Source organism: Neoarius graeffei, chromosome 14, assembly GCF_027579695.1.
Source record: "Neoarius graeffei isolate fNeoGra1 chromosome 14, fNeoGra1.pri, whole genome shotgun sequence".
NCBI lineage: Eukaryota > Metazoa > Chordata > Actinopteri > Siluriformes > Ariidae > Neoarius > Neoarius graeffei.
The window spans coordinates 65958523-65979989 of NC_083582.1; the positions used below are offsets into that span (position 1 = coordinate 65958523).

General features: G+C 41.1%; 1 protein-coding gene across 3 annotated transcripts in view; it reads right to left on the bottom strand.

Moving 5' to 3' along the window:
- Positions 1-21467, bottom strand: part of baiap2b (BAR/IMD domain containing adaptor protein 2b) — a 117718-nt gene that overhangs the window by 15258 nt on the left and 80993 nt on the right. For all 3 annotated transcript variants that reach the window (XM_060940246.1, XM_060940245.1, XM_060940247.1), the window contains 2 exons: positions 13393-13545; positions 771-1001 (listed from right to left, as the gene is read on the bottom strand). In XM_060940246.1, coding sequence (XP_060796229.1) covers positions 771-1001; positions 13393-13545 — 384 coding nt within the window. The remainder of the gene's footprint in view (positions 1-770; positions 1002-13392; positions 13546-21467) is intronic.

Below are 21467 nucleotides of genomic sequence, written 5' to 3' on the forward strand. Positions count from 1 at the left end.
GGTTAAGATGGGGTAAATCACCGACCGCAATGTTGTCCGTCGCCTGTGCTCTTGGAGCAGTAGTTGGGCTTCTAAAATGAAACATGTAAATAGCACCTGCACAATAATTAATGCTTTCAAGGCACTACTCCGATCCATTACTCTCTGTCCATGCTTAATCTGGCTTCTGCAGTAAACAAAGGTCGCACGTTTGACGTCAGGGCAGATTTGTTGTCATTTTTTTGGCGCAGATTGTGACGTTCTAAAACGCAAAACTCCGGTTATCTCTGTCTACACGAAAAGGCATACACGGAGTTTTCAAAAATCTTCACTTTGCCCGGAGTTTTTTTAAATATTCGTTTTTGATGTGTTTTCATGTGGATGACGGGCCAAAACGTAGAAAAATATCTTCAATTTAGCAGATACCCGGCTACGTGTGGACGGGGTCTAAGACATTATGATTTGGATATTATGTAACATACCAAAGTGAACATAACTGACAACTATCTCTCCAACATCAACAACCAAAATGGATGAAAACCTTTTAGTGTACAAAACCATTGCACCAGGACATGTTAAGTGTACTTTCTGGCAGTTTAATGATGGAAAAAAAATGGTCCACATTGACAAACTGAGGACCATTGGTTAGCCTGGCATGTCTCCTTTTCATAGAAAAAACAAGTAGTAGATGATTTATTTTCTGGGGAAAAAAATCTACCGTAAATCTCTAAAAATCATATGTAATGGAGTTAAGTTGGCCATAACCAATTTGAGCCACGTCCTTCACTCACCTGTTGGTTGCCCAAGAGAGCAGCCAGTTCAGGTGAAAGAGGTAAAGGTTTGGCTCCTGGTATGGGATCTGAGATCACCAGATTAGATTTAGAGGCATGTTGTTGTCCGGTACCCAGTGTTCCCCCCGAGCTCATCTGCTGTGTAAGGAGAACAGCTCGGTCTGGGAGTTTATGAGGGTCAGAACATGCCTGCTGCCACACCGGGATCTTCTGCATCAGCAGGTCTTTACCCTGAGCACACACACACAAATATTTTCAGATTTAACAGGACTATCAACTAGTAGGAGATAGGAGTCTAAAAGAAACATGGAAAGGAATGTGTACATACAGATGGCTGGGTATATACACAAAAATAGACACCTAATTTTACGGAAAGCCTAGGTTCAAGTAAAGGAAACTTTCCAAAAATCTTCCTACACACACAGCTCAAGTAAAGTGCAAGTGCACTTAACTCCACATTGATTAGAGCCTTTGAGAGAGAGAGAGAGAGAGATGGCATGATCCCTCTTCACTACTCTTAATTACGAAAGCACAGACATCGGTGTCTATTATACTCCTTTAAAACACGGAGGCTTTGCTCTCTGCTGTGTTACTTTAAAGCAATGAAGCATCAATCTTATACCTTAAGACCTGCTTTGTCTGTTCCCATTCCACCTCCCCTCCACACACACATGCCGCATTACCCCACACTATTCTTGGCTCCAGGTCCAAGCTGGGCATTGAGACAAGAAACTCAAAGCTCAGGAGCACAGAACTTGCCTACACTGCAGAAAAGCAGGAAAACTAGTTTTTTTTTTTTTTAAACAGGTTGCCCATAGAGCAAGGCATTTAATTAATGGCATCTTTGTGTACAGTGCATGGATGGGAATAATAACGCCTGTCCAGTCACATAGCACATTAACAAACAGCATTTAGCATTTTGCAGTTGCCGCCTCCTTAAAGAAACTATTTGTAACGTTTGGTCTCCTCTGTTGCCGATGAAGTGAGTCAGAATTGTAGTGAAATCACCAACAAACCTTCCTCTACCCACAAACCAATACCATCCCCTTAGGACCAATACCACGCAAAACCGAATACAAACACGTTATGTGGCATGAACAGAAACGTGTTTAATAGATACAAATACAGATATGAATAGGAGGCACATCAAAATATACATCTCTCCTTCCCCTCTGTCTTTTTTTTTAACTGCTGGTCGATTCCAGCCTGTTCCTCAATATTTATTCACGGACACTATTTTCAGTTCTGGTTGAGAAATTAAAGAAGAAGTAGAGAGCGGGGAGAGAAAATAAAGTATTGAGGCCTACAGAGAGAAGGTGAAAGACAGCCAGACAGGCAGACAGATAGACAGACAGAGAAACAGAGAGAGACCACCTACATACTCCTTCTCTGAGTCACACTCGAAAGGTCCTCCTGCTGAAGCAATTTTCACCCATGCTGCCAGCCTGGCACCCACATGGGCACCTGCAGAAGGCATCGTGACCAACCTCACTAGGGCACTAATGGCCAATTGTGTGTGTTGTTAGAACAAATGTGCAAGGACAAGGAGGGAGAAGTACAACTTGGTGATGCTAATGTTTACATTTATGACATTTAGGAGACATCTTTATCCTATAGAAGTGCGCTGAATTTCCCAAAAAGCATCACAGCACAAAGATCAACGTTAAATGGTAGAGCGAGCAGCACAATGAATGCTCTCTCTCCTAGTTAAGACATGCTTAGCATTAAGAGGCTTTTGAGAAACTCAGACGCGTTTTGTAATCTCTTCAGTCATTCAGGGACTCAGAGTACCATCAGTCTAAAAGCTCTGTTGGGGAGAAAATCTCTATTGTGACGTAACTTAATATCATAAAGTTATATCACAATACAGATATCATAGGTATCAATCAACTCCACTGTTGTCACTAATGGCTACACTCGAACCTGGTGACTTAAGTCCAATATTTATGTCGGGAAAGTTACGCATATTTAGAGATGGGTTAGACAGATAAATTTTCTGGGCTCTCTATTCAGATCACCACTGTAGTTTATGCCTCCGGGTCTGCCAGATTTAAACATAAACATGTCGCTAATAGATTGGACAGTCCTATTTGTAATTATCACATTTATCGCTATTTGGTTTTAAAGGAGAACTGAAGGCAAATTTTTTATTATCAAAATTCTATTTCTCATTTTATTAAATACAGGAATGCATGTTTGATAGCTATTTTGTCGCTGCTATAGCAAGTTATGAGTGTTTGAAATATGCTCTGTAATACATCAGTCCATATGTCAAAGCAACGGCCGTAAACGAGATTCGTTGAGACCTGTGCAAGACATCGTAGGACGGAAGTAAAACGTACAGCAGAAATCAAAGTGACCAACATCTGCCAACGTTGTCAAAAGACGCACGCGCCCTCTTTCGAATGCTGATGTAATCAAGCCGGAAGTTTTGTTTGTTTTGATAGCAATCAGGAAAGTTTGAAGAAAGTCGGCAGTAATCGTCATTTAAACTCGTTTTTGTGCAATACTTCGTTTGGAAAACAGTTTTCAAAATGGCGGCACTGACACCTGGCTGACACTTCACGTTTCGAAGTCTCGCACAAGTCTCATGAAGATCGCGCGGATAAGCGACGCCTGCCGTGGACCAAACCAACTAAATTCAACACGGCTAAAAACCGAATAGGCCGATAAGTATAATATTTAATTGCAATTAGTTGCCAATACGAGTCACGATATAAGGTTACTAAAACCGAAAACGTAATTGAATAACACGTTAATTAAGAAATAAAGCAAGTTTAAAAATGACAGGAATGCATGTTTGATAGCTATTTTGTCACTGCTATAGCAAGTTATGAGTGTTTGAAATATGCTCTGTAATGTGCTCTGTGCGAGACATCGTAGGACGGAAGTAAAACGTACAGCGGAAATCAAAGCGACCAACATCTGCCAACATTATCAAAAGACGCGCGCACCCTCTTTCGAATGCTGATGTAATCAAGCCGGAAGTTTTGTTTGTTTTGATAGCAATCAGGAAAGTTTGAAGAAAGTCGGCAGTAATCGTCATTTAAACTCGTTTTTGTGCAATGTTTCGTTTGGAAAACAGTTTTCAAAATGGCGGCGCTGACACTTCACGTTTCGAAGTCTCGCACAAGTCTCGTGAAGATCGCGCGGATAAGCGACGCCTGCCGTGGACCAAACGAACTAAATTCAACACGGCTACAAACCGAATAGGCCGATAAGTATAATATTTAATTGCAATTAGTTGCCAATACGAGTCACGATATAAAGTTACTAAAACTGAAAACATAATTGAATAACACGTTAATTAAGAAATAAAGCAAGTTTAAAAATGACTTCAGTTCTCATTTACTTTAATAATATGGCTTCCAACCTCATTATACAGCAGTTTATAAAACAGCACTGGGCCTAGCACTTATTATTATTTTGCTTTTATTTATATATATAGTGGCTAACAGTCAACTGTGCACACAACTTAAAGGTGCTGACTGCAAAGTTGACTTCTGGGCAAAATGTTCTATTTCTAATGCTGCTGGAGTTCCGAGATGTTTCGTTGCTGCACACAGCGTGTATCCTGTGTGCAAATGTTTTGCCAAGATAAAACGTGTCCCGCATTTTACGATTCCACAGATTGCCGAAACAAGTGAGCAACAATATCACATGACCACTGTGGGGAGTGCTTGACCTAATTTTGGCCAAAACAAGTTGGCATAGGCAAACATGGCGGAATCCGCTCTCCTACCAGCTAAAAGCCAGCAGAAAAGAAAAGGAAATCAGCTAGAAAGTGCGCCAGAAAAGCGATGGAAACCAAAACGTTGTCTGCAAGAATTTTCATGAAGGGACAGATCGACTGCTAGAATCAACCGAAGGATGAAACAGGTGTGAAATCTGAAAGAATTTGCAGCACTTGGATTGGTGAGTCTGAGTATGGAGTTATACACCGAATGTTTTGATTTTACAGATAAAGAAACGATAACATAAAAGTAGTAACAGAGAAAATATATATTTGTCTTTTGTTTCAAAGATCTATTTGCGCACGTCAACCACAAATTACATCCCCGTGACTCAAAACTCTCGGAGGTCAACGCAGAGTCACGATGTTTTCTGCATGTCGCCATCTTGGCGTGGCCCAGTGTCATAGCTATACTAATTAGTTAAACCTCCTCACATTTGGGTGTTTCTGTAGGGCCAAACTGTTTGGCTCCAAGAGGGAGGAAAACGGTCCAAAATGGAGGAAAACGACCTTCAGCACATCAAAATGATCACATCTCGTCCACGTGATATTGTTCTTGCGAGATATAGGAAAATGCCATACACAATAAAAATTTTTTAAAAATTTCAGATGACTTTGCAGCCAGCACCTTTAATGTAGCCACCAGATACTAAATCAAAATCACATAGCAATGTAAGCTGTTATACATTTAATTTGCTATTTTTTGTTAATGAAGTAATAAAATAATGCCAATGCTCTTGTTAACGTGATGTTCTTTCCTGCACTGGCAGAAATAGGGGTATAGTAGGAGTCCATTTCTGTCCCCCAAGGTACAATTTACACTAATGTACCCCCTAGAGCTCAATATTGGACCTCAAGGTAATTATGTGTACCTTTTTAGGGCCAAAAGTTCCCTAATAGTATTTAAAGGGGTACAAATAAGTACCTTAGAGGGTACGGATCCAGTGATAAGCCATCGTACCCCTTTAAGATCTATGGCCTAGGATGTCGGTGAATTGTTGTGGATTGTTTTTGGAATATCGTTGTCATTGAAAATGACGACTCGCTGCTTGGCACAGAGGATTCTGGGAAGGGTGATCCAGCCTTTAAGCCTGTTGTTACGAATATGGCCCATTAAGACGTAACTGAGCAACCCCTTCAATTCTCAGCTTATTATCCTCTTTAGAGTCGAACAGGATAAATGTTCAAATTTGGTTTGCGCTAAATGCTTCCTTTTCCCTCCTTTTCCATGCTGAATAATTTACAAACAAATTGTTAAGTAGAGTAAGGTAGCTGAAATTAATAGGCATGCAATAATATATTATGCAACAATAAATTGCGATACAAAATTTGTAATCACGCGAATAGATGGAATAAAAAATGAACTGCGATTAATTTTAGGCTGGCAATCTCTTAGTTTTTCCTGGGTGTAATTTCAGCATTTAGACAGCAGATGGATATACAATAATGTAATAAATGTACAATAGCTGGAATGCACATGGCATCACTTTAGGCAGAAGAAACACAGCTCTAATACTGCAAAAAGGGCTGAGCTAGTAAAAGGAATATTTTAGTTAATAGGCTATTAAACTTTACTCCAAGCTTTACAAATATGGGTAAATGAATAATGTTGGTTATTAAGAAAATGAAACATCCATCCATTATCTGTAACCGCTTATCCTGTGCAGGGTCGCGGGCAAGCTGGAGCCTATCCCAGCTGACTATGGACGAGAGGCAGGGTACACCCTGGACAAGTCACCAGGTCATCGCAGGGCTGACACATAGAGACAAACAACCATTCACACTCACTTTAGAGTCACCAATTAGCCTAACCTGCATGTCTTTGGACCGTGGGGGAAACCGGAGCACCCAGAGGAAACCCACGCAGACACGGGGAGAACATGCAAACTCCAAACAGAAAGGCCCCTGTCAGCCACTGGGCTTGAACCCAGGACCTTCTTGCTGTGAGGCAACAGTGCTAACCACTACACCACCGTGCCGCCAGTGATATGTATTGCGCATCATGAAAATGTATGATCCCAATGTTTAATTTCTGAATAAATGGCATGCTGTACTTTTTAAACATTTATTGATACTGTAAATATAATATTGTAAAACATCCACAAGACAAGTTAGTCCCTGTTATCACTGTCAGAGCTGCTTTTTTAGAAAATTAATCAACACCTTCTGACCAATCAGACGTACCCGTAAGAATCCAACAGTACTGTGATTATAAAAGACACACAGCTTTATATACTGTACATAAGCATAGCTGTAGATAAGAGCTTTTAATAAGGGTATTTGGGAGTTATTTAGACATCCTCAGTTTATTAATCCATATCGCTCTAAAGATACGAATTTGCTCTTTCCAAATTAGAAATTTCACTTTAAAGGTTTATCTGCATTATGAAGAAAAGAGTTGTGTCTCAAATACACTTCTCGCAGGCAGAAAACTTTGTGCTATACCCTTTATTTGCTCTGTTAGCCTTGGTGGCAGACGGTGATTAATCACCCAGTAGTCTGAGTGTGTTAGCCGTGGGCGATGGTGTGGAGATCCATCGATGACGGTGTCTCTGTGGGAAGATGGTCTGTTCCTTTAATGTTACTTTTTTCTTAAAAAAAGGAGCTTTTATTTTCCTATTCTTTATCGATTTAAATATTCCTTTTGTGAAAGAAAAAAAACCCCATACGTTTCATTTCCTTAATAACCAACAATATTTACCCCCATTTGTACAGTTTGGAGGAAAATATTAGGTACTTATTAACTGAGTGGGAGGGCTGGACGGGAAAATATTTCGCTTGAGGTCATGCCGTACACTTGGTTCGTACGGCATGACCTCGAGCCAAATATTTTCCCGTCCGGCCCGACCTAACTCGGTCAATAAGCATTTTATCATATGACCTTTTTTAACTTCAGGACTTCTCTGGACTTTTTAAAGTCTTCGTCTTTCAGGATGTTTATCTTCCTGTTGTTGTCGTCATCAAGGTAGGGTTGAATACTTCGTGAAAAGGAAGACAAAAGTGTCAGATTCGTACGGTAGTCTAAATTTCCTTTTCTCTTCACTTACACATAGAAACTCCATAGCAAGCTGTCTAGCTCCTTAGAGGGGAAGAAATCTTTTGAAAATCTTCATGTCGTACTTATTATTTTTTATGGTGTTTTCTTCTTGTTGTCCTTGTATAAACAAGCAAATTTCTTTGCTCAAAAGTACCTTTTTTCATTCTCTTCGACAACTTCAGCTTGTTCAATTAGGTCTGTGTCTGATGAATCATCTGGATAATAAAATTCACTTTCACTCTGCTCTGTTGTTTCACTCATTTTTCAAATTAACAATTCAGAGCAAAATGAAAATGGGGGAAGCGAGGGAAACAGGTCCGGGGGCCGCATATGGCTTTTTCCGGACCGGATTCAAAAATCCGTATCTGTCCAGTCACGTGACTTTTCCCAATGGTTTTATTAAGAGCGCACACGCAGGTCCGTATGGTTCATATGATAAAATAGCCTATGAACTAAAATACTGCTTTTATTAAAAATGAAAAAGGTTAGTAACGAATAGGCCTTAAACTTTTATGAACATTTGTACTTCCTCCATTTGCTTCTCTTTTCTTTTGCTTTTGGCAGTCTGCTAAAAGAGAGCTCTGATTTCTTGTTAAATCTAGTTGTACAGGCAATTGCACAACAGCACCTTTCCATTTTTCCATCTGGGTTTTTTTTTTCCTTTGTGTTTTCACGGCATTAGAGCTGTGCTACTTCTGCCTACTGTGAAGTCACACGAATTCCCGCTATAGTACATTATTGCGGCCTCTGCTGTCTGGAAAAAAAAGGGATTACAGATCGGAAAAACTAACAGTGTATGCAGCCTGATAATAATTGCAGTTCGTTTTTTATTTCATCGATTTGAAAGGTCAGAAATATATACCATGATTTATCGTCGCACAATATATTGTTACATGCCTACTATTAATGTTTTCTTTTTTGCAACAGGCTCATACTCATTACTATTCTCTCGCTTTTCCCTTCCTTCATTTGTCTCTAACTATGAAAGTAATAAAATGTGCCCTCATTTTCTACTCAACTCCTAATCCTCCTACACGACCATTATGTTCAACCTCATCTCAGTCAAACGCTAAAGTCTCCATCAAACCACTCTCTCTCTCTCTCTCTCTCTGTCTGTGTGAGAGAGAACCATCGTCTCGGTATGTCTTCCTACGCATTCATGTGCACACTTTCACTCTCTCATCTATAGGGTTTTCTGTCTGGATGCTATGTTCTTGCAGAAGTGGGCCACACTCCCTCTCTCTCTCTCTCTCTCTCTCTCTCTCTCTCTCCTCTCTATTCCTTCTCCAGACACCTTCATTCTCAGCACTCTGTCCATCAGTGATACAGCAGCGTGGGCCACATACAGAACAGAGGCTAGAAACTCATTCACCCATACAAGACTGGAGCCCCCCCTTCCCCTCTGTTAGGACTAGGACTGTTTTGGCCTCTAGAGGCCGCTGTTATTTCCTTTTCATGTCGTGTTTATTTTGGCCTCTAGAGGCCGCCACTGTTCCTGTGTCTTGTGTTTGTGTTAATTGCCTAATTATCTTCACCTGTGTCCTTAATTAGTTTGTCTATTTATACCCCTGAGTTCAGTCCTCTTGTCACGGAGTCTTTGTGCTGTTATGTTTATCTCCAGTTTCCTTTGTACTGTGTTTTTTGATCTTCTTAGCTTTTGTATTTTTGCACTTTGCTTTTCTTTTGGATTATACTCTTTGGTTTTTTTTTGTCTTTTGTTTTGCCCTGTATATAGTGTATATAGTTTAAATAAACCTTTTGATTCTTTTTCTACTTCCGCCTCACGCCTCTGCATTTGAGTCATCCCCCTGGTGGCCTAGTGGGGGTTTGCTGGATTATCACACCAACGAACCAGGTTCGAATCCCAGCAAAACCCTAACAGAAAGACTCCGTCATGACCGACTCAGCAGAGGCTGCTTCAACTGTCTACCCGGCCAACCTTCAGGGAATTATGGCAGCTTTGACACGCTTCGGAGCGACCATGGACGCTCATGGACGTACGCTCACCAGCCAACGTGAGGCCCTCGCTCGCCACGAGGAACTGCTTCAGCAAATTGGGAAAACCCTGGCACAGCTGACATCTCTGCCTGCATCTCCTGCTCCTGATCCAGTTCCTGCTCCTGATCCAGCTCCCACTCCTGTGCCTCCTGCAATGCTGCCTTCTTCACCTCGCGAACCCAGCCTTCCTGCACCACAGAGGTATGACGGCAAGCACAGTGAGTGCCGAGAGTTCCTTACCCAGTGCCAATTCGGGTTCCAGCCACCTCTGTTCCCGGACCAGGAGGAGGACGCGGGGGTGCCCTCGGTCAACCAATATGTGAGACGGTGTCGCAAGACCTGGAGCAAGGTCAGGAAGACCCTCATACAGACCTCCAGAACCAACCAGACTCAGGCCAACCGCCATAGAAGACCTGCACACGCTTTCCGCCCTGGGCAGCGTGTTTGGCTGTCCACTAAGGACCTTCCACTGCGGGTGGAGAACCGCAAGCTTGCTCCTCGCTACATTGGCCCCTTCAAGGTGGTGCGCAGGGTGAACCCTGTCTCCTACCGGCTCCAGTTGCCCCGGACTCTGAGGATCAACCCCACTTTCCATGTTTCCCTGTTACGGCCCGTACTGACGTCTACGTATGCCCCTGCCCCTAGGAACCCCCCACCCCCCCGCATCTTCCAGGGGCAGACTGTGTTCACTGTGAATCGCCTGCTTGACTCCCGCCGGGTCCGCGGCGGGTTGCAATATCTGGTGGACTGGGAGGGCTATGGTCCTGAGGAGCGCTGCTGGGTTCCTGCTCGGGATGTCCTTGATAAAGAACTATGTCGGGACTTCCATTCGGCCCATCCGGATCGCCCTGGGAACGTCAGGAGACGCTCCTAGAGGGGGGGGTCCTGTTAGGACTAGGACTGTTTTGGCCTCTAGAGGCCGCTGTTATTTCCTTTTCATGTCGTGTTTATTTTGGCCTCTAGAGGCCGCCACTGTTCCTGTGTCTTGTGTTTGTGTTAATTGCCTAATTATCTTCACCTGTGTCCTTAATTAGTTTGTCTATTTATACCCCTGAGTTCAGTCCTCTTGTCACGGAGTCTTTGTGCTGTTATGTTTATCTCCAGTTTCCTTTGTACTGTGTTTTTTGATCTTCTTAGCTTTTGTATTTTTGCACTTTGCTTTTCTTTTGGATTATACTCTTTGGTTTTTTTTTGTCTTTTGTTTTGCCCTGTATATAGTGTATATAGTTTAAATAAACCTTTTGATTCTTTTTCTACTTCCGCCTCACGCCTCTGCATTTGAGTCATCCCCCTGGTGGCCTAGTGGGGGTTTGCTGGATTATCACACCAACGAACCAGGTTCGAATCCCAGCAAAACCCTAACACCCTCATCTTTACTTTACAGCTCATCTCTAGTCCCACACGGTCTGTATAGCACAATGCATGTGGCACATGATACATTGGTACTGGTACTGGCCCATGTCTATTTATCTGCTCTACCAAGTGTTTAATTAAATCTCACGCTCAAGGAAGACAAGTCCAGGAATGGAAACCAGGAGCTACTCAAATGCTCAGGGAAGCTAGTTTCATTGTGATAATGTAGCCATCTGTCAAAATTTCATGTGCAAAGAAAACTTCACATATGCAGACAATTATAAAGCAGACATTTTCACATAATTAGCAGCATGCTGCCTTATAAGATGGTAAAGAGAGGGATGTTTTAAGGCTGAAACAGCTAATCAATGAGTATGGTTCTTTATTCTCTATGTAGTTTACCATAATATGAGAATGCTAGAAAGCAAAATTGAATAGTACTATTGGAGGAGTTTACTGAAAGGCATCTTATATACTATATGACATAGGTGCAGTCGAGGATATTTAAATTACATGTGTGGTGGTCTGGGAATACCTTTAACTGAGTAAAATTTCGCTATTTTATATTATATATAGTTCTGAAAACTACAAATATATTTAACAGTTATTCCACAAAATTGAGTTGGATATGCGCCGATAGCCGACGAGGTGCGTAGCACCGAGCTGGCGATATGCCATATGATATACGACGAGATTGAATGGAATAATTGTTTTATTCTATTCACATTCGCTGGATTTTGAGAAATAGAGCATTTTTATTTTTTGCAAATTCAATAAATAAAAACTTTATACAAAATGTCCAATGTAATAATTTCCGCTTAGAACGTAAACAAACTGGCGAAATGACAGTAGCAATTTGTGAAAAATGCGATAATTCTTGGGGGGGAAAAAAAGATATGTTCTTACCATGAAATTGTATTTTTTGAAGTTTTGTTTTCGAGTAGTGTTTTTATTTCATCCTTGGTTGGTTCAGCAACACGCTCCGCCATTTTGTTTTTCTCTACTATGTCCAAAATCGCTCACTCGTTCACTACTCCCTATATAGGGAATTACTATATAGAGGACTATATAGTGAGCTCATTGGTAAAATGAAAAAACGCTTTCGGACACTAGTCCGTCGTGCTGGTATTTATGCCATTACTGTCGCACAATTAAAACGTGCCAGATCAGTCGGCTGGTGGGTTTTCAAAATAATAAACACATGCATGTGTTTTTGTGATAAATCCATATTATACTGAGCGTATTTCCTACATTAATCAATACAAAGTACCTGCATCTTTCAGTTCTTTTTAAATCAAGGCTGAATACTTTCTTCTTTGCTGCTGCCTTTTATTAAATCAAATTTGAAACTTTTAATTTGATTTCTTTCAGCGCGGCCACAATGCATGATGGGATATATTGCTTGGTTAGTGACCATCGGTTGTACACTACTTTTTGTGGTGCATTGTGGGATACTTTGAGTGCACTATATAGGGTGTAAATAATCCTCACTAAGGTTTCGGACAGCACTACAAAGTGGCGTCCTCACTATATAGTGCCCTATATAGTGAGTAGGCAGCAATTTCAGACACAGGGTCGGTATATGAGCTAATAGCCTAGCAGTAGAGTAGCCAATCAGAGCACATGATTGCTCATATCCAGTGAATGTGGATAGAAATATATACGGTATATGGCTTCTTAGGGCATGTGTCCATATAGCATTTTTTTCTGCCAGAAAAGTGCTAGCAGGGTGCTGGGGAGTGCTTCATTCCAGCGCTTCATCTAAAAAGTGCCCTCATGCTGCGCGTCAATTTTATCTCTATGATAATATTTCGAAACATGTCAACACACTAACCAGAGTGACAGTATGATTGGTTGCCTGAAAAGGAGCGACAGTGATGACACCAGCGCCTTGCTGAAAAGTTCAGAGATTTTTAACTCGACGTGCTCGGAGCAGCTGGACAAAAACAGTAGAGCACTGCGGAACTTAAAAAAAAAAAAGACACGAGGTGCAGTGCTTTCATATTCTCTCTCTACACTGGGAAGAACTGAAAAAAGAAACTGGCAGTCAGATTAAAACACGATGTGGATACGCACCTTTGGTCAAATCCAAGTTTGACCGGAACTTTTGGCTCTTTTGCAGAATTCCACCAATGGGTTTTCTCAGACCTCTACACATTCGTTAATAAGCTTTAAACATGGCGAGGAATAATGTAAAGGATATTAATGTGCTTTTAACATGTCCAATAGTGTCTACTACCAAGAACTGTTTCATTTCATCAATTCATCATCATCAACTCTGCTTTCAAAAGATCTACAAGTAGCTACTACTTTTTACTAAACTACGTTAACAGAAATTCTTTACAACAGTAAAGAACGAAGAAATATTTCACATCAGTCTTGGTAGTGGACCCTGTTGTAGTTTATCAAAGCTCAATGATCACTGCTTCACCCCCTCCTCTGTACCATACAGCAGAAGCATGATGTGATGAAAGCAGATGGAGTGACTTAACGATCCTCACCTTGGTGTGGTAGCTGTTGGTGCTCTTGGCTATGGCACACTGGCGGTCCACCAGGAAGCAGTACCTCCTTCTCTCCTCAGCCAGGGCATTTTTGTAGCCCTCGGCGATGTGGTTGTCCAGCTCACTCTGCTTGCTACTGATGGCCTCCACATACTGAATGACAGGGAAGGTGGTGTGAGGCCGAAACAACACAGCCAAGCCTGGCCTGAAGCTTTCTCTCAAGACAGGCTGAGAGAACACTCACACATTGAACAACATTCATATAGGCTTGATGCTACCTGGCAATGTGGACGTGCAAAATACAGCGTTCTGAAGTGAAATGAGCTGCAAAGCTGGCAATGTATGCATTCAGTGAGCTTAGCTGAGTATCAGATGACCACAAAACAAAAAGGAGGTTAAGCTGCATTGGTATGTTCCATGGAACATAAAATGTCAAATGTACAGTAGGGTCCAAAAGTTTAACATCACTACTGGGGACTATTTTATGTCGTAATTAAGCACAAATGGATCAAAATTAGTATAAAAATCAATGCCTGGTTTGTCTCTGTTTGCCCTAGTGCATTTTCTAAAATTTCTTGACACTTCCTGGTTCTTGTTCTCTCTGGATGTGTTCAAAACGGAGAAAATGCTGCCTCAGGAGGCTCTATAATAAGACAGCGAGGCATCAAGGACCGTTCAAAACTGTTTGAATTGTTTAGTAGTGAATTCAGACTTTTGAACTCTTCTGTATGTTGAAAACATTTGACAGCTGACTGTTAGTAGCTCATCCAGCCGACAGGTGATGAGTTTGTGCCATCATGTGTTGTCAGTCGTCCGTCCGGCATCGTCCGCATTTCACACAAATCACTTTTTCTCTCTCAATTCTTCAGTGACTTTTATTCTTTTTGGCAGGCAGGTAGGTCTGTCTGGGGTGTCTATAGCTTCTACCCAAATTTGCATAATTACAATTAATTATTAAGATATGGAGTAATTAAACTCTAATGAGCATTTTCCACACAAATCGCTTCTTCTCCCTTAATTCTTCATCGATTTTGATTCTTTCTGGCATGAAGGTAGGGGTACCTAGGGCGCACATAACTTCTAACCAGATTTGCCTCAGTACAATTATTAATGAAGTTAATAGTGGACTAATTAAGTCTTAATGAGCAGTTCAGCAAAAATGGCTTCTTCTCGGTCAATTCCTCGCCGTTTTGCACTCTTTCTGGCAAATAGGTCGGTATTCCTAGGGTGTATATAGCTTCTATATAGTGAATATAGCTTGCAACGTTTATTGCGCAAGGTGGCCTACTTTGGATCGTTCCTTCTGGACTAGACAGGGGCTGGAGTGAGCCACGCTGTCACTGACGGTCTCGTTACTAAATACATACATGTATGTATGCAAACTCACTATGAAGCGACAGTGTCCATCTCAACAGCAAATGGCTGTCTGATGCAATGCCAAGCTCCATGCTACTCTGTTGGCCATAATTCCTATGCCCTTCAACAAGGACACAACACCACACAGGTTGATGTATTCAAACAACACATCCCCACCCACACACACACACCTGACCTGAGCCAGGTGTAAAACTCAGCCTGAGCCAGGATGAGTGTTACACCAAGTCCAGGTACTTGTGCGTGGAATATTGTGAGTCCCACCTGCTAAGTGTTAATGAAAATAGCTGAATTCACCGAGGTCACTAAAAATAATCCAAGATCATTGCTATCACCATTAAGTGCAAAGAGATAGTAAATCCGATCATTTATATTCTCTCCCATATTCAAGATGAGCTCTACATGCAGCCTGTAGGTATGTAGTGGTAAAACACAGCAAAACGTTTGGGGTAAAACGTTGGGTTTTCAATTGTCTCAAGGAGCACTGCTCCAGGATGAGATATTGATGTCAGAGCACTTTAAGGAATTTCCAACCCATGACTGTGACACAATGCAGAAGACGTCATGATACCGAGTTCCACAATAGAGCGTGCACGTGCCAGTCAGGATACTGTTTCATCCTGGCATTTTGCCCAGTTTAAAATAAACCAAGCCCATGTTCTTTTAAAATAAGTTCATAATAAGTGGACACAGATCGAGAAGTCAGCAAAAGCACTAAGAGCAGTTATTTTGTGCAAACGGCTATACTTTAAGACTAGCAATTTACCACCAAACATCGATGTCCCTGGAAATCATTTGCCCAATTTAATCGTTGCAGTGCTGTACTGTGGATGAAGTTCACTTCCACTGCATCTTACACTTGGTGAGGACAATCCAATGTGGCTATTCAAAAGCGAGTCAAGGAGTGTCGTCAAGTCAGTAAGCCTGGATCTGATTAACATTAGAAATCCATGATAAAAAGAAATTGAAAGTACCAGTTTCAAGTCAACATCAAAGTATATTAAGGTACATTAATAGAAGCCTTTCACACTTTGTCAATGTAGCTGGATCAACATGGAAGTCTAGACAGAAGAACTCTGTCTGACCACACTACCTGACATCCAGACACCACCAGGGAACTGCCAATCACAGTCAGACCCAATATGCTGTATTGTATGCACACACACCCACACACACACACACACACACACACACACACACACACACCTCCATTACTGCAGAACTCCCACTCAAAAGAGCAAGAGGCTAACTAGTACAGCGCAAAAAAAAAAATGCGAGGAAACAGAACTAGGACAAGACATCCAAAAATAAAATAGAGGAGGAGTCAAGAAGGCGATAAAGGCTGGTCACTGTTATGCTGTGTCCACATCCTTTCACTAATCAACGACAGAGTTTTTTGAAACTCTGGTCCAAAAGACAGCAGGCTATCAAAAGCTGATATCGGTGATAAACTTTAATACCAACACTTTAGTCTATATCATGACTTGCACAGAAAGAATTATCTTCGATTATACCTTAGATAGGTATTAAAACTGGTCTTAATCAGTCACAGATGAGAGGTTAACGTTTATATCCAGCATTATTGCCATCAAACTTACTCCAACTAAAATTTCCACATTCTCTTTTGTTAAAAATATATACATATAATTTAGGATATACAGTATATTATTGTACTGGATATTTGGATTTGGATATGAGCAATCGTGGGCTTGGATTAGCTACTCTACTACTAGGATATCAGCTCATATACCATGAGTAGAGAAAAACAAAATGGCGGCTTTGTTATCAAGTATTTAAAAGAGAAATGGCAAAAAGAACATAGTCTGTCCCCCCAGTATCTCCTGTTCTACACTCCAGCCCAGTTGGTGGCAGTAATGCACCTTTAAGTTGGTTTGCCAACTGCCAAAAAACCCTAAAGTAGAAGACGACCCCCAAAAATACACAAAAAAAAGCAACAAAATATGGAATACAAGTATTTGATTGTAAGAACGCATCTTGTTTTATTTTTCAATAATTATTATTATTATTATAGCATTTTTCACAAATTGCTAGTCATTTCGCCGGTTTGTTTACATTCTAAGCGGAAATGATTGTGTTCGACGTTTTGTATAAAATTTTTTATTTATCGAATTTGCAAAAAATAAAAATGCTCTGTTTCTCAAAATCCAGTCAACGTGGACAGAATAAAACAGTTATTCGACTCAATCTTGTCATACATGGCTTATAGCCGACTTGGTGCTACGCGCCTCGTCGTCTATCAGCTCGTGTACGACTCGATTTTGTGGAATAACTGTTATATATTTAATTTGCATTCATTCAATGATTCCAATAAGATCTGTAATGTCTAGGCATCCAGGGTGTACTCCGGCCTCAGCCCCACCCTCATAAGCTCCAGATCCACAGTGATGTTGACCGGGAGAATGAATGAATGACATCAGTACAATGGAATTTAAGAATGTATTCTTGAAAACACACACACACATACATATATATATATATATGTGTGTGTGTATATATATATATATATATATATATATATATATATATATATATATATATATATGTGTGTGTGTGTGTGTGGTGGCACGGTGGTGTAGTGGTTAGCGCTGTCGCCTCACAGCAAGAAGGTCCTGGGTTCGAGCCCCGGGGCCGGCGAGGGCCTTTCTGTGTGGAGTTTGCATGTTCTCCCCGTGTCCGCGTGGGTTTCCTCCGGGTGCTCCGGTTTCCCCCACAGTCCAAAGACATGCAGGTTAGGTTAACTGGTGACTCTAAATTGACCGTAGGTGTGAATGTGAATGGTTGTCTGTGTCTATGTGTCAGCCCTGTGATGACCTGGCGACTTGTCCAGGGTGTACCCCGCCTTTCGCCCGTAGTCAGCTGGGATAGGCTCCAGCTTGCCTGCGACCCTGTAGAAGGATAAAGCGGCTAGAGATAATGAGATGAGATGAGATGTGTGTGTGTAAAATTTAGAGTTCTTGATAATGGATTCATTAACAATGGCTCCGTTTTTAACTTTTAATAATAAGTACGACAGCATAGAGGGCTCAGAGCGACACTGGGTGTGTTGGAAATGGGGAAAATGCTGCCTCAGGAGGATGTTTAACAAGACAGCGAGGCATCAAGGACCATGTGAAACTCTTTGAACTCTCATTTCCTGTCTTCTAAGATGCCTTGAAACTGCCCCCACTTGAAGGTACCATTGATGTATCCTCGATACTGCTGGAGATGGTGGACCACATTTCACAGAAAAGTGATTTCAAATACAAATATAAAAGTTTGGGGACTTTTCTGGCTTAGATTTTTGAAAAGTTACCGAGAAATAAACATTGTACTTTCAGTGCCATAAAATCGGTGAAATTTAGTTCTCTCTGAAAGGTGGTCATTGTGATATAGGTTTATTTCTGTAATATCTCATAAAATATCAGGCCATTCTGTGGCTGGGAAGTTATTTAATTTGAGGGGATTCCCGAGCAAATGATATGCATGAAATCGCTCGCTTTGTGCAGTCAAGCAGACAGAGGAAGTCCGTGTGCTAATGCCCAGGTTTACCTATAAGTGACCATGCACTGACGGTTCTATCATTCTGTCGCTAAATGAACAGCTGATCACACCGAGGTGCTCGCTGAGCGCCGATATTTATTAGTTCGGTGCTGCGTTTCCTTTCCTTAATATATAACATAACGTCTTTTCTTCTCGCTTTCCGTTACTGTAGATAGATAGATAGATAGATAGATAGATAGATAGATAGATAGATAGATAGATAGATAGATAGATAGATAATTCTTTAATGACCACACTGCAAGCAGGTGGAATTTGTTTTCAGTACGGCATGGTACAGGTTCCAACATATAACATAAGGACTAGGGACACAACCTAAGACAACATGAATATCATACATACAAATAGACACAGACAATTCCAACATCAAACAATTTCTTTCACGTTTCATTCGCACACTCACGTCCTCCGTTTTTCTCTCCTGTTTCAAATTTGTATCCCACAATGCCTTGCATGAACAGGGAAAGCCCACTACATGATGCTTGATGTAGTATCTTGAATTGGGTCATGGTGAAGCAGGAAAAAATAGCGGAGAATTTAAGGCCACAGGGCCCTAAATTCATAAATTGTTCTATTAAAAAGAAACCTAATAAAATCGGAAATCTGTGATTCGAATTCAGTAGCTTTCGGTCCACTAAACAAAAATAATTGGGTGTCGGGGAAAATTCTTTTTATGACCTAAACTTGAAAAATCTGAAAGGCAGTCTGCCTTTAATTATCCGCCTCAGGCTCAGTGAATATCGGTGAATAATAACAGAGATGAAGTCGATAAAATACTTTGTTTTGAAATAGATAAAACAAATCGCAATTCCACCTTGTCTTTGAATAGTTTTAGACCAAACTTTGTAGCATCTTTAGTGTTTTTAGGAACAGCACTTTCTTTCGTAATTTGTAATTCTTCCTCACTTACGGTGACAAAGCGACTGGCTGCCATTTTTGCTGAATCGCTCGAGGTGATTATCGAGAAATAGTCCGAATAGCTCGACCAATCAGCACGTGATTTCCTGTCATCACCTCCGTATTTATACAAATATCTTATAACCCCATGACTGTAACCAAATAAATTTGTTTGATGCAATTTGTGAGGCATCTGTTAGCCAACTCTTTGGTTTAGTTACACAGTGTACTAATGTCACACGTTACCATAAAAGCTATTTTAGAAGGTTGTTCGAAACTATCGTCTTTAAAAGATGCCTTCAGTCGAAACCCTGCCTTATAAGAAACCTATCTATTACAGCAGCGAGGCAGCGACCTTCTGTTTCAAACACAGCCATTTTCAGAGCACTGTGAATGGAAGGTAAAGTATATTGGATGAAAAGTGCAACTCAGCATGCTGTATACTTTACACACTAAGGAATGCTGAAGGAGCTTTTTTAGCAATTGAAAATATAGTTACCTTTTAATATATGCAGTTATGTGGATGATGATCCGAGACCTCTGACAAGCATGATAAATTTGAGTGCGCAGATGTGATTTGTTTTAAGCAAGCACACAGCAACTATAAAGGGTTTAAATCCTCTGTAATATCCGATCCTTAAGGGTAGTATCTCACTGGGCTGCGACAGCCCGCGACTAGTTGGAGACACAACAATTGCGATAAAATATGCGAATTAGCAACAATTTTCACTTGGGATCACACTGAATTCATATTCGCATATTTTACCGTAATTGTTGTGTCTCCAACTAGTCGCAGGCTGTCGCAGCCTGGCTTTCCCTCGGCAGGCAGGGAAGTAGAGGAAGCCTCACGGAAACTGACTTGAGAAGGGTTCGCGACGGCTTTGCGACACCAGCGAGACATTTGCGGCTATTTTGAGAGAAATTTTGTCGCACAAATTTTTTGAACATGTTCAAAATTTCAGCGACAAAGAAGCAACACTTTGCGACTCATGCGAGGAAATTGAGAAGCCCCACGAACATTTCAAGACACTTTTGAAACTCTCTTGCGAATGACGTTCGCAATTTGTCGCAAGCTGTCGCAGCCCAGTGAGATACTAGCTTTACCGTAATTGTGTCTCCAACTAGTCGCAGGCTGTCGCAGCCTGGCTTTCCCTCGGCAGGCAGGGAAGTAGAGGAAGCCTCACGGAAACTGACTTGAGAAGGGTTCGCGATGGCTTTGCGACACCAGCGAGGCATTTCCGGCTATTTTGAGAGAAATTTTGTCGCGCAAATTTTTTGAACATGTTCAAAATTTCAGCGACGAAGGAGCGACACTTTGCGACTCATGCGAGGAAATTGAGAAGCCCCGCGAATGTTTCAAGACACTTTTGAAACTCTCTCGCGAATGACGTTTGCAATTTGTCACAAGCTGTCACAGCCTAGTGAGATACTAGCTTAAGCTGTGAACCCCGATCTGCTTTTTTTTAATGTTGTGATGCTAATATACTGTACATGCATATCTAGATTTTTGATTAATGTGTCTCAAACTCATTTCTTACAGATAACAGAGCTGGGAAGAGAGACTCTGGGTCTCAGATCAGGGTCATTCAGTCTTTACAGAAGAGAAATGTGCCTTCTCTCTCTCTCTCTCTCTCTCTCTCTCTCTCTCACACACACACAGCCATAATTCAAATCTGACTCATATTTTTAGTATAATTATATAATAAAAATATTTTTCATTTTATTTTTAATTATTAGCTAAATTCTCCACTATTTTTTCCTCCTTCACCATGACCCAATTCAAGATACTATGTCATGCATCACATGGTGGGCTTTCCCTGTTCGCGCAAGGCATTGTAGGATAGAAATTTGAAACAGGAGAGAAAAATGGAGGACGTGAGTGTGCGAATGAAACACAAAAGACCTGGAAAGCGAGAAGAAAAGACGTTATGTTATATATGAAGGAAAGGAAATGCAGGACCAAACTAATAAATATCGGTGGTCAGCGAGGACCTCGGTGTGATCAGCTGTTCGTTTAGCGACAGAATGATGGAACGGTCAGTGCACGGTCAAAGGTAAACCTGTAGATGGCAGTAATGCAACACTGTGGATACCAGCTGCTGTAAAAAACAAAAAAAAGAAGAACACAATGATCCCTGTGTCCAAAATTGCTCACTCGTTCACTACTCCTTATATAGGGAATTACTATATAGAGGACTATATAGTGAACTCATTGGTAAAATAAAAAAAAAAAAAAAAACACTTTC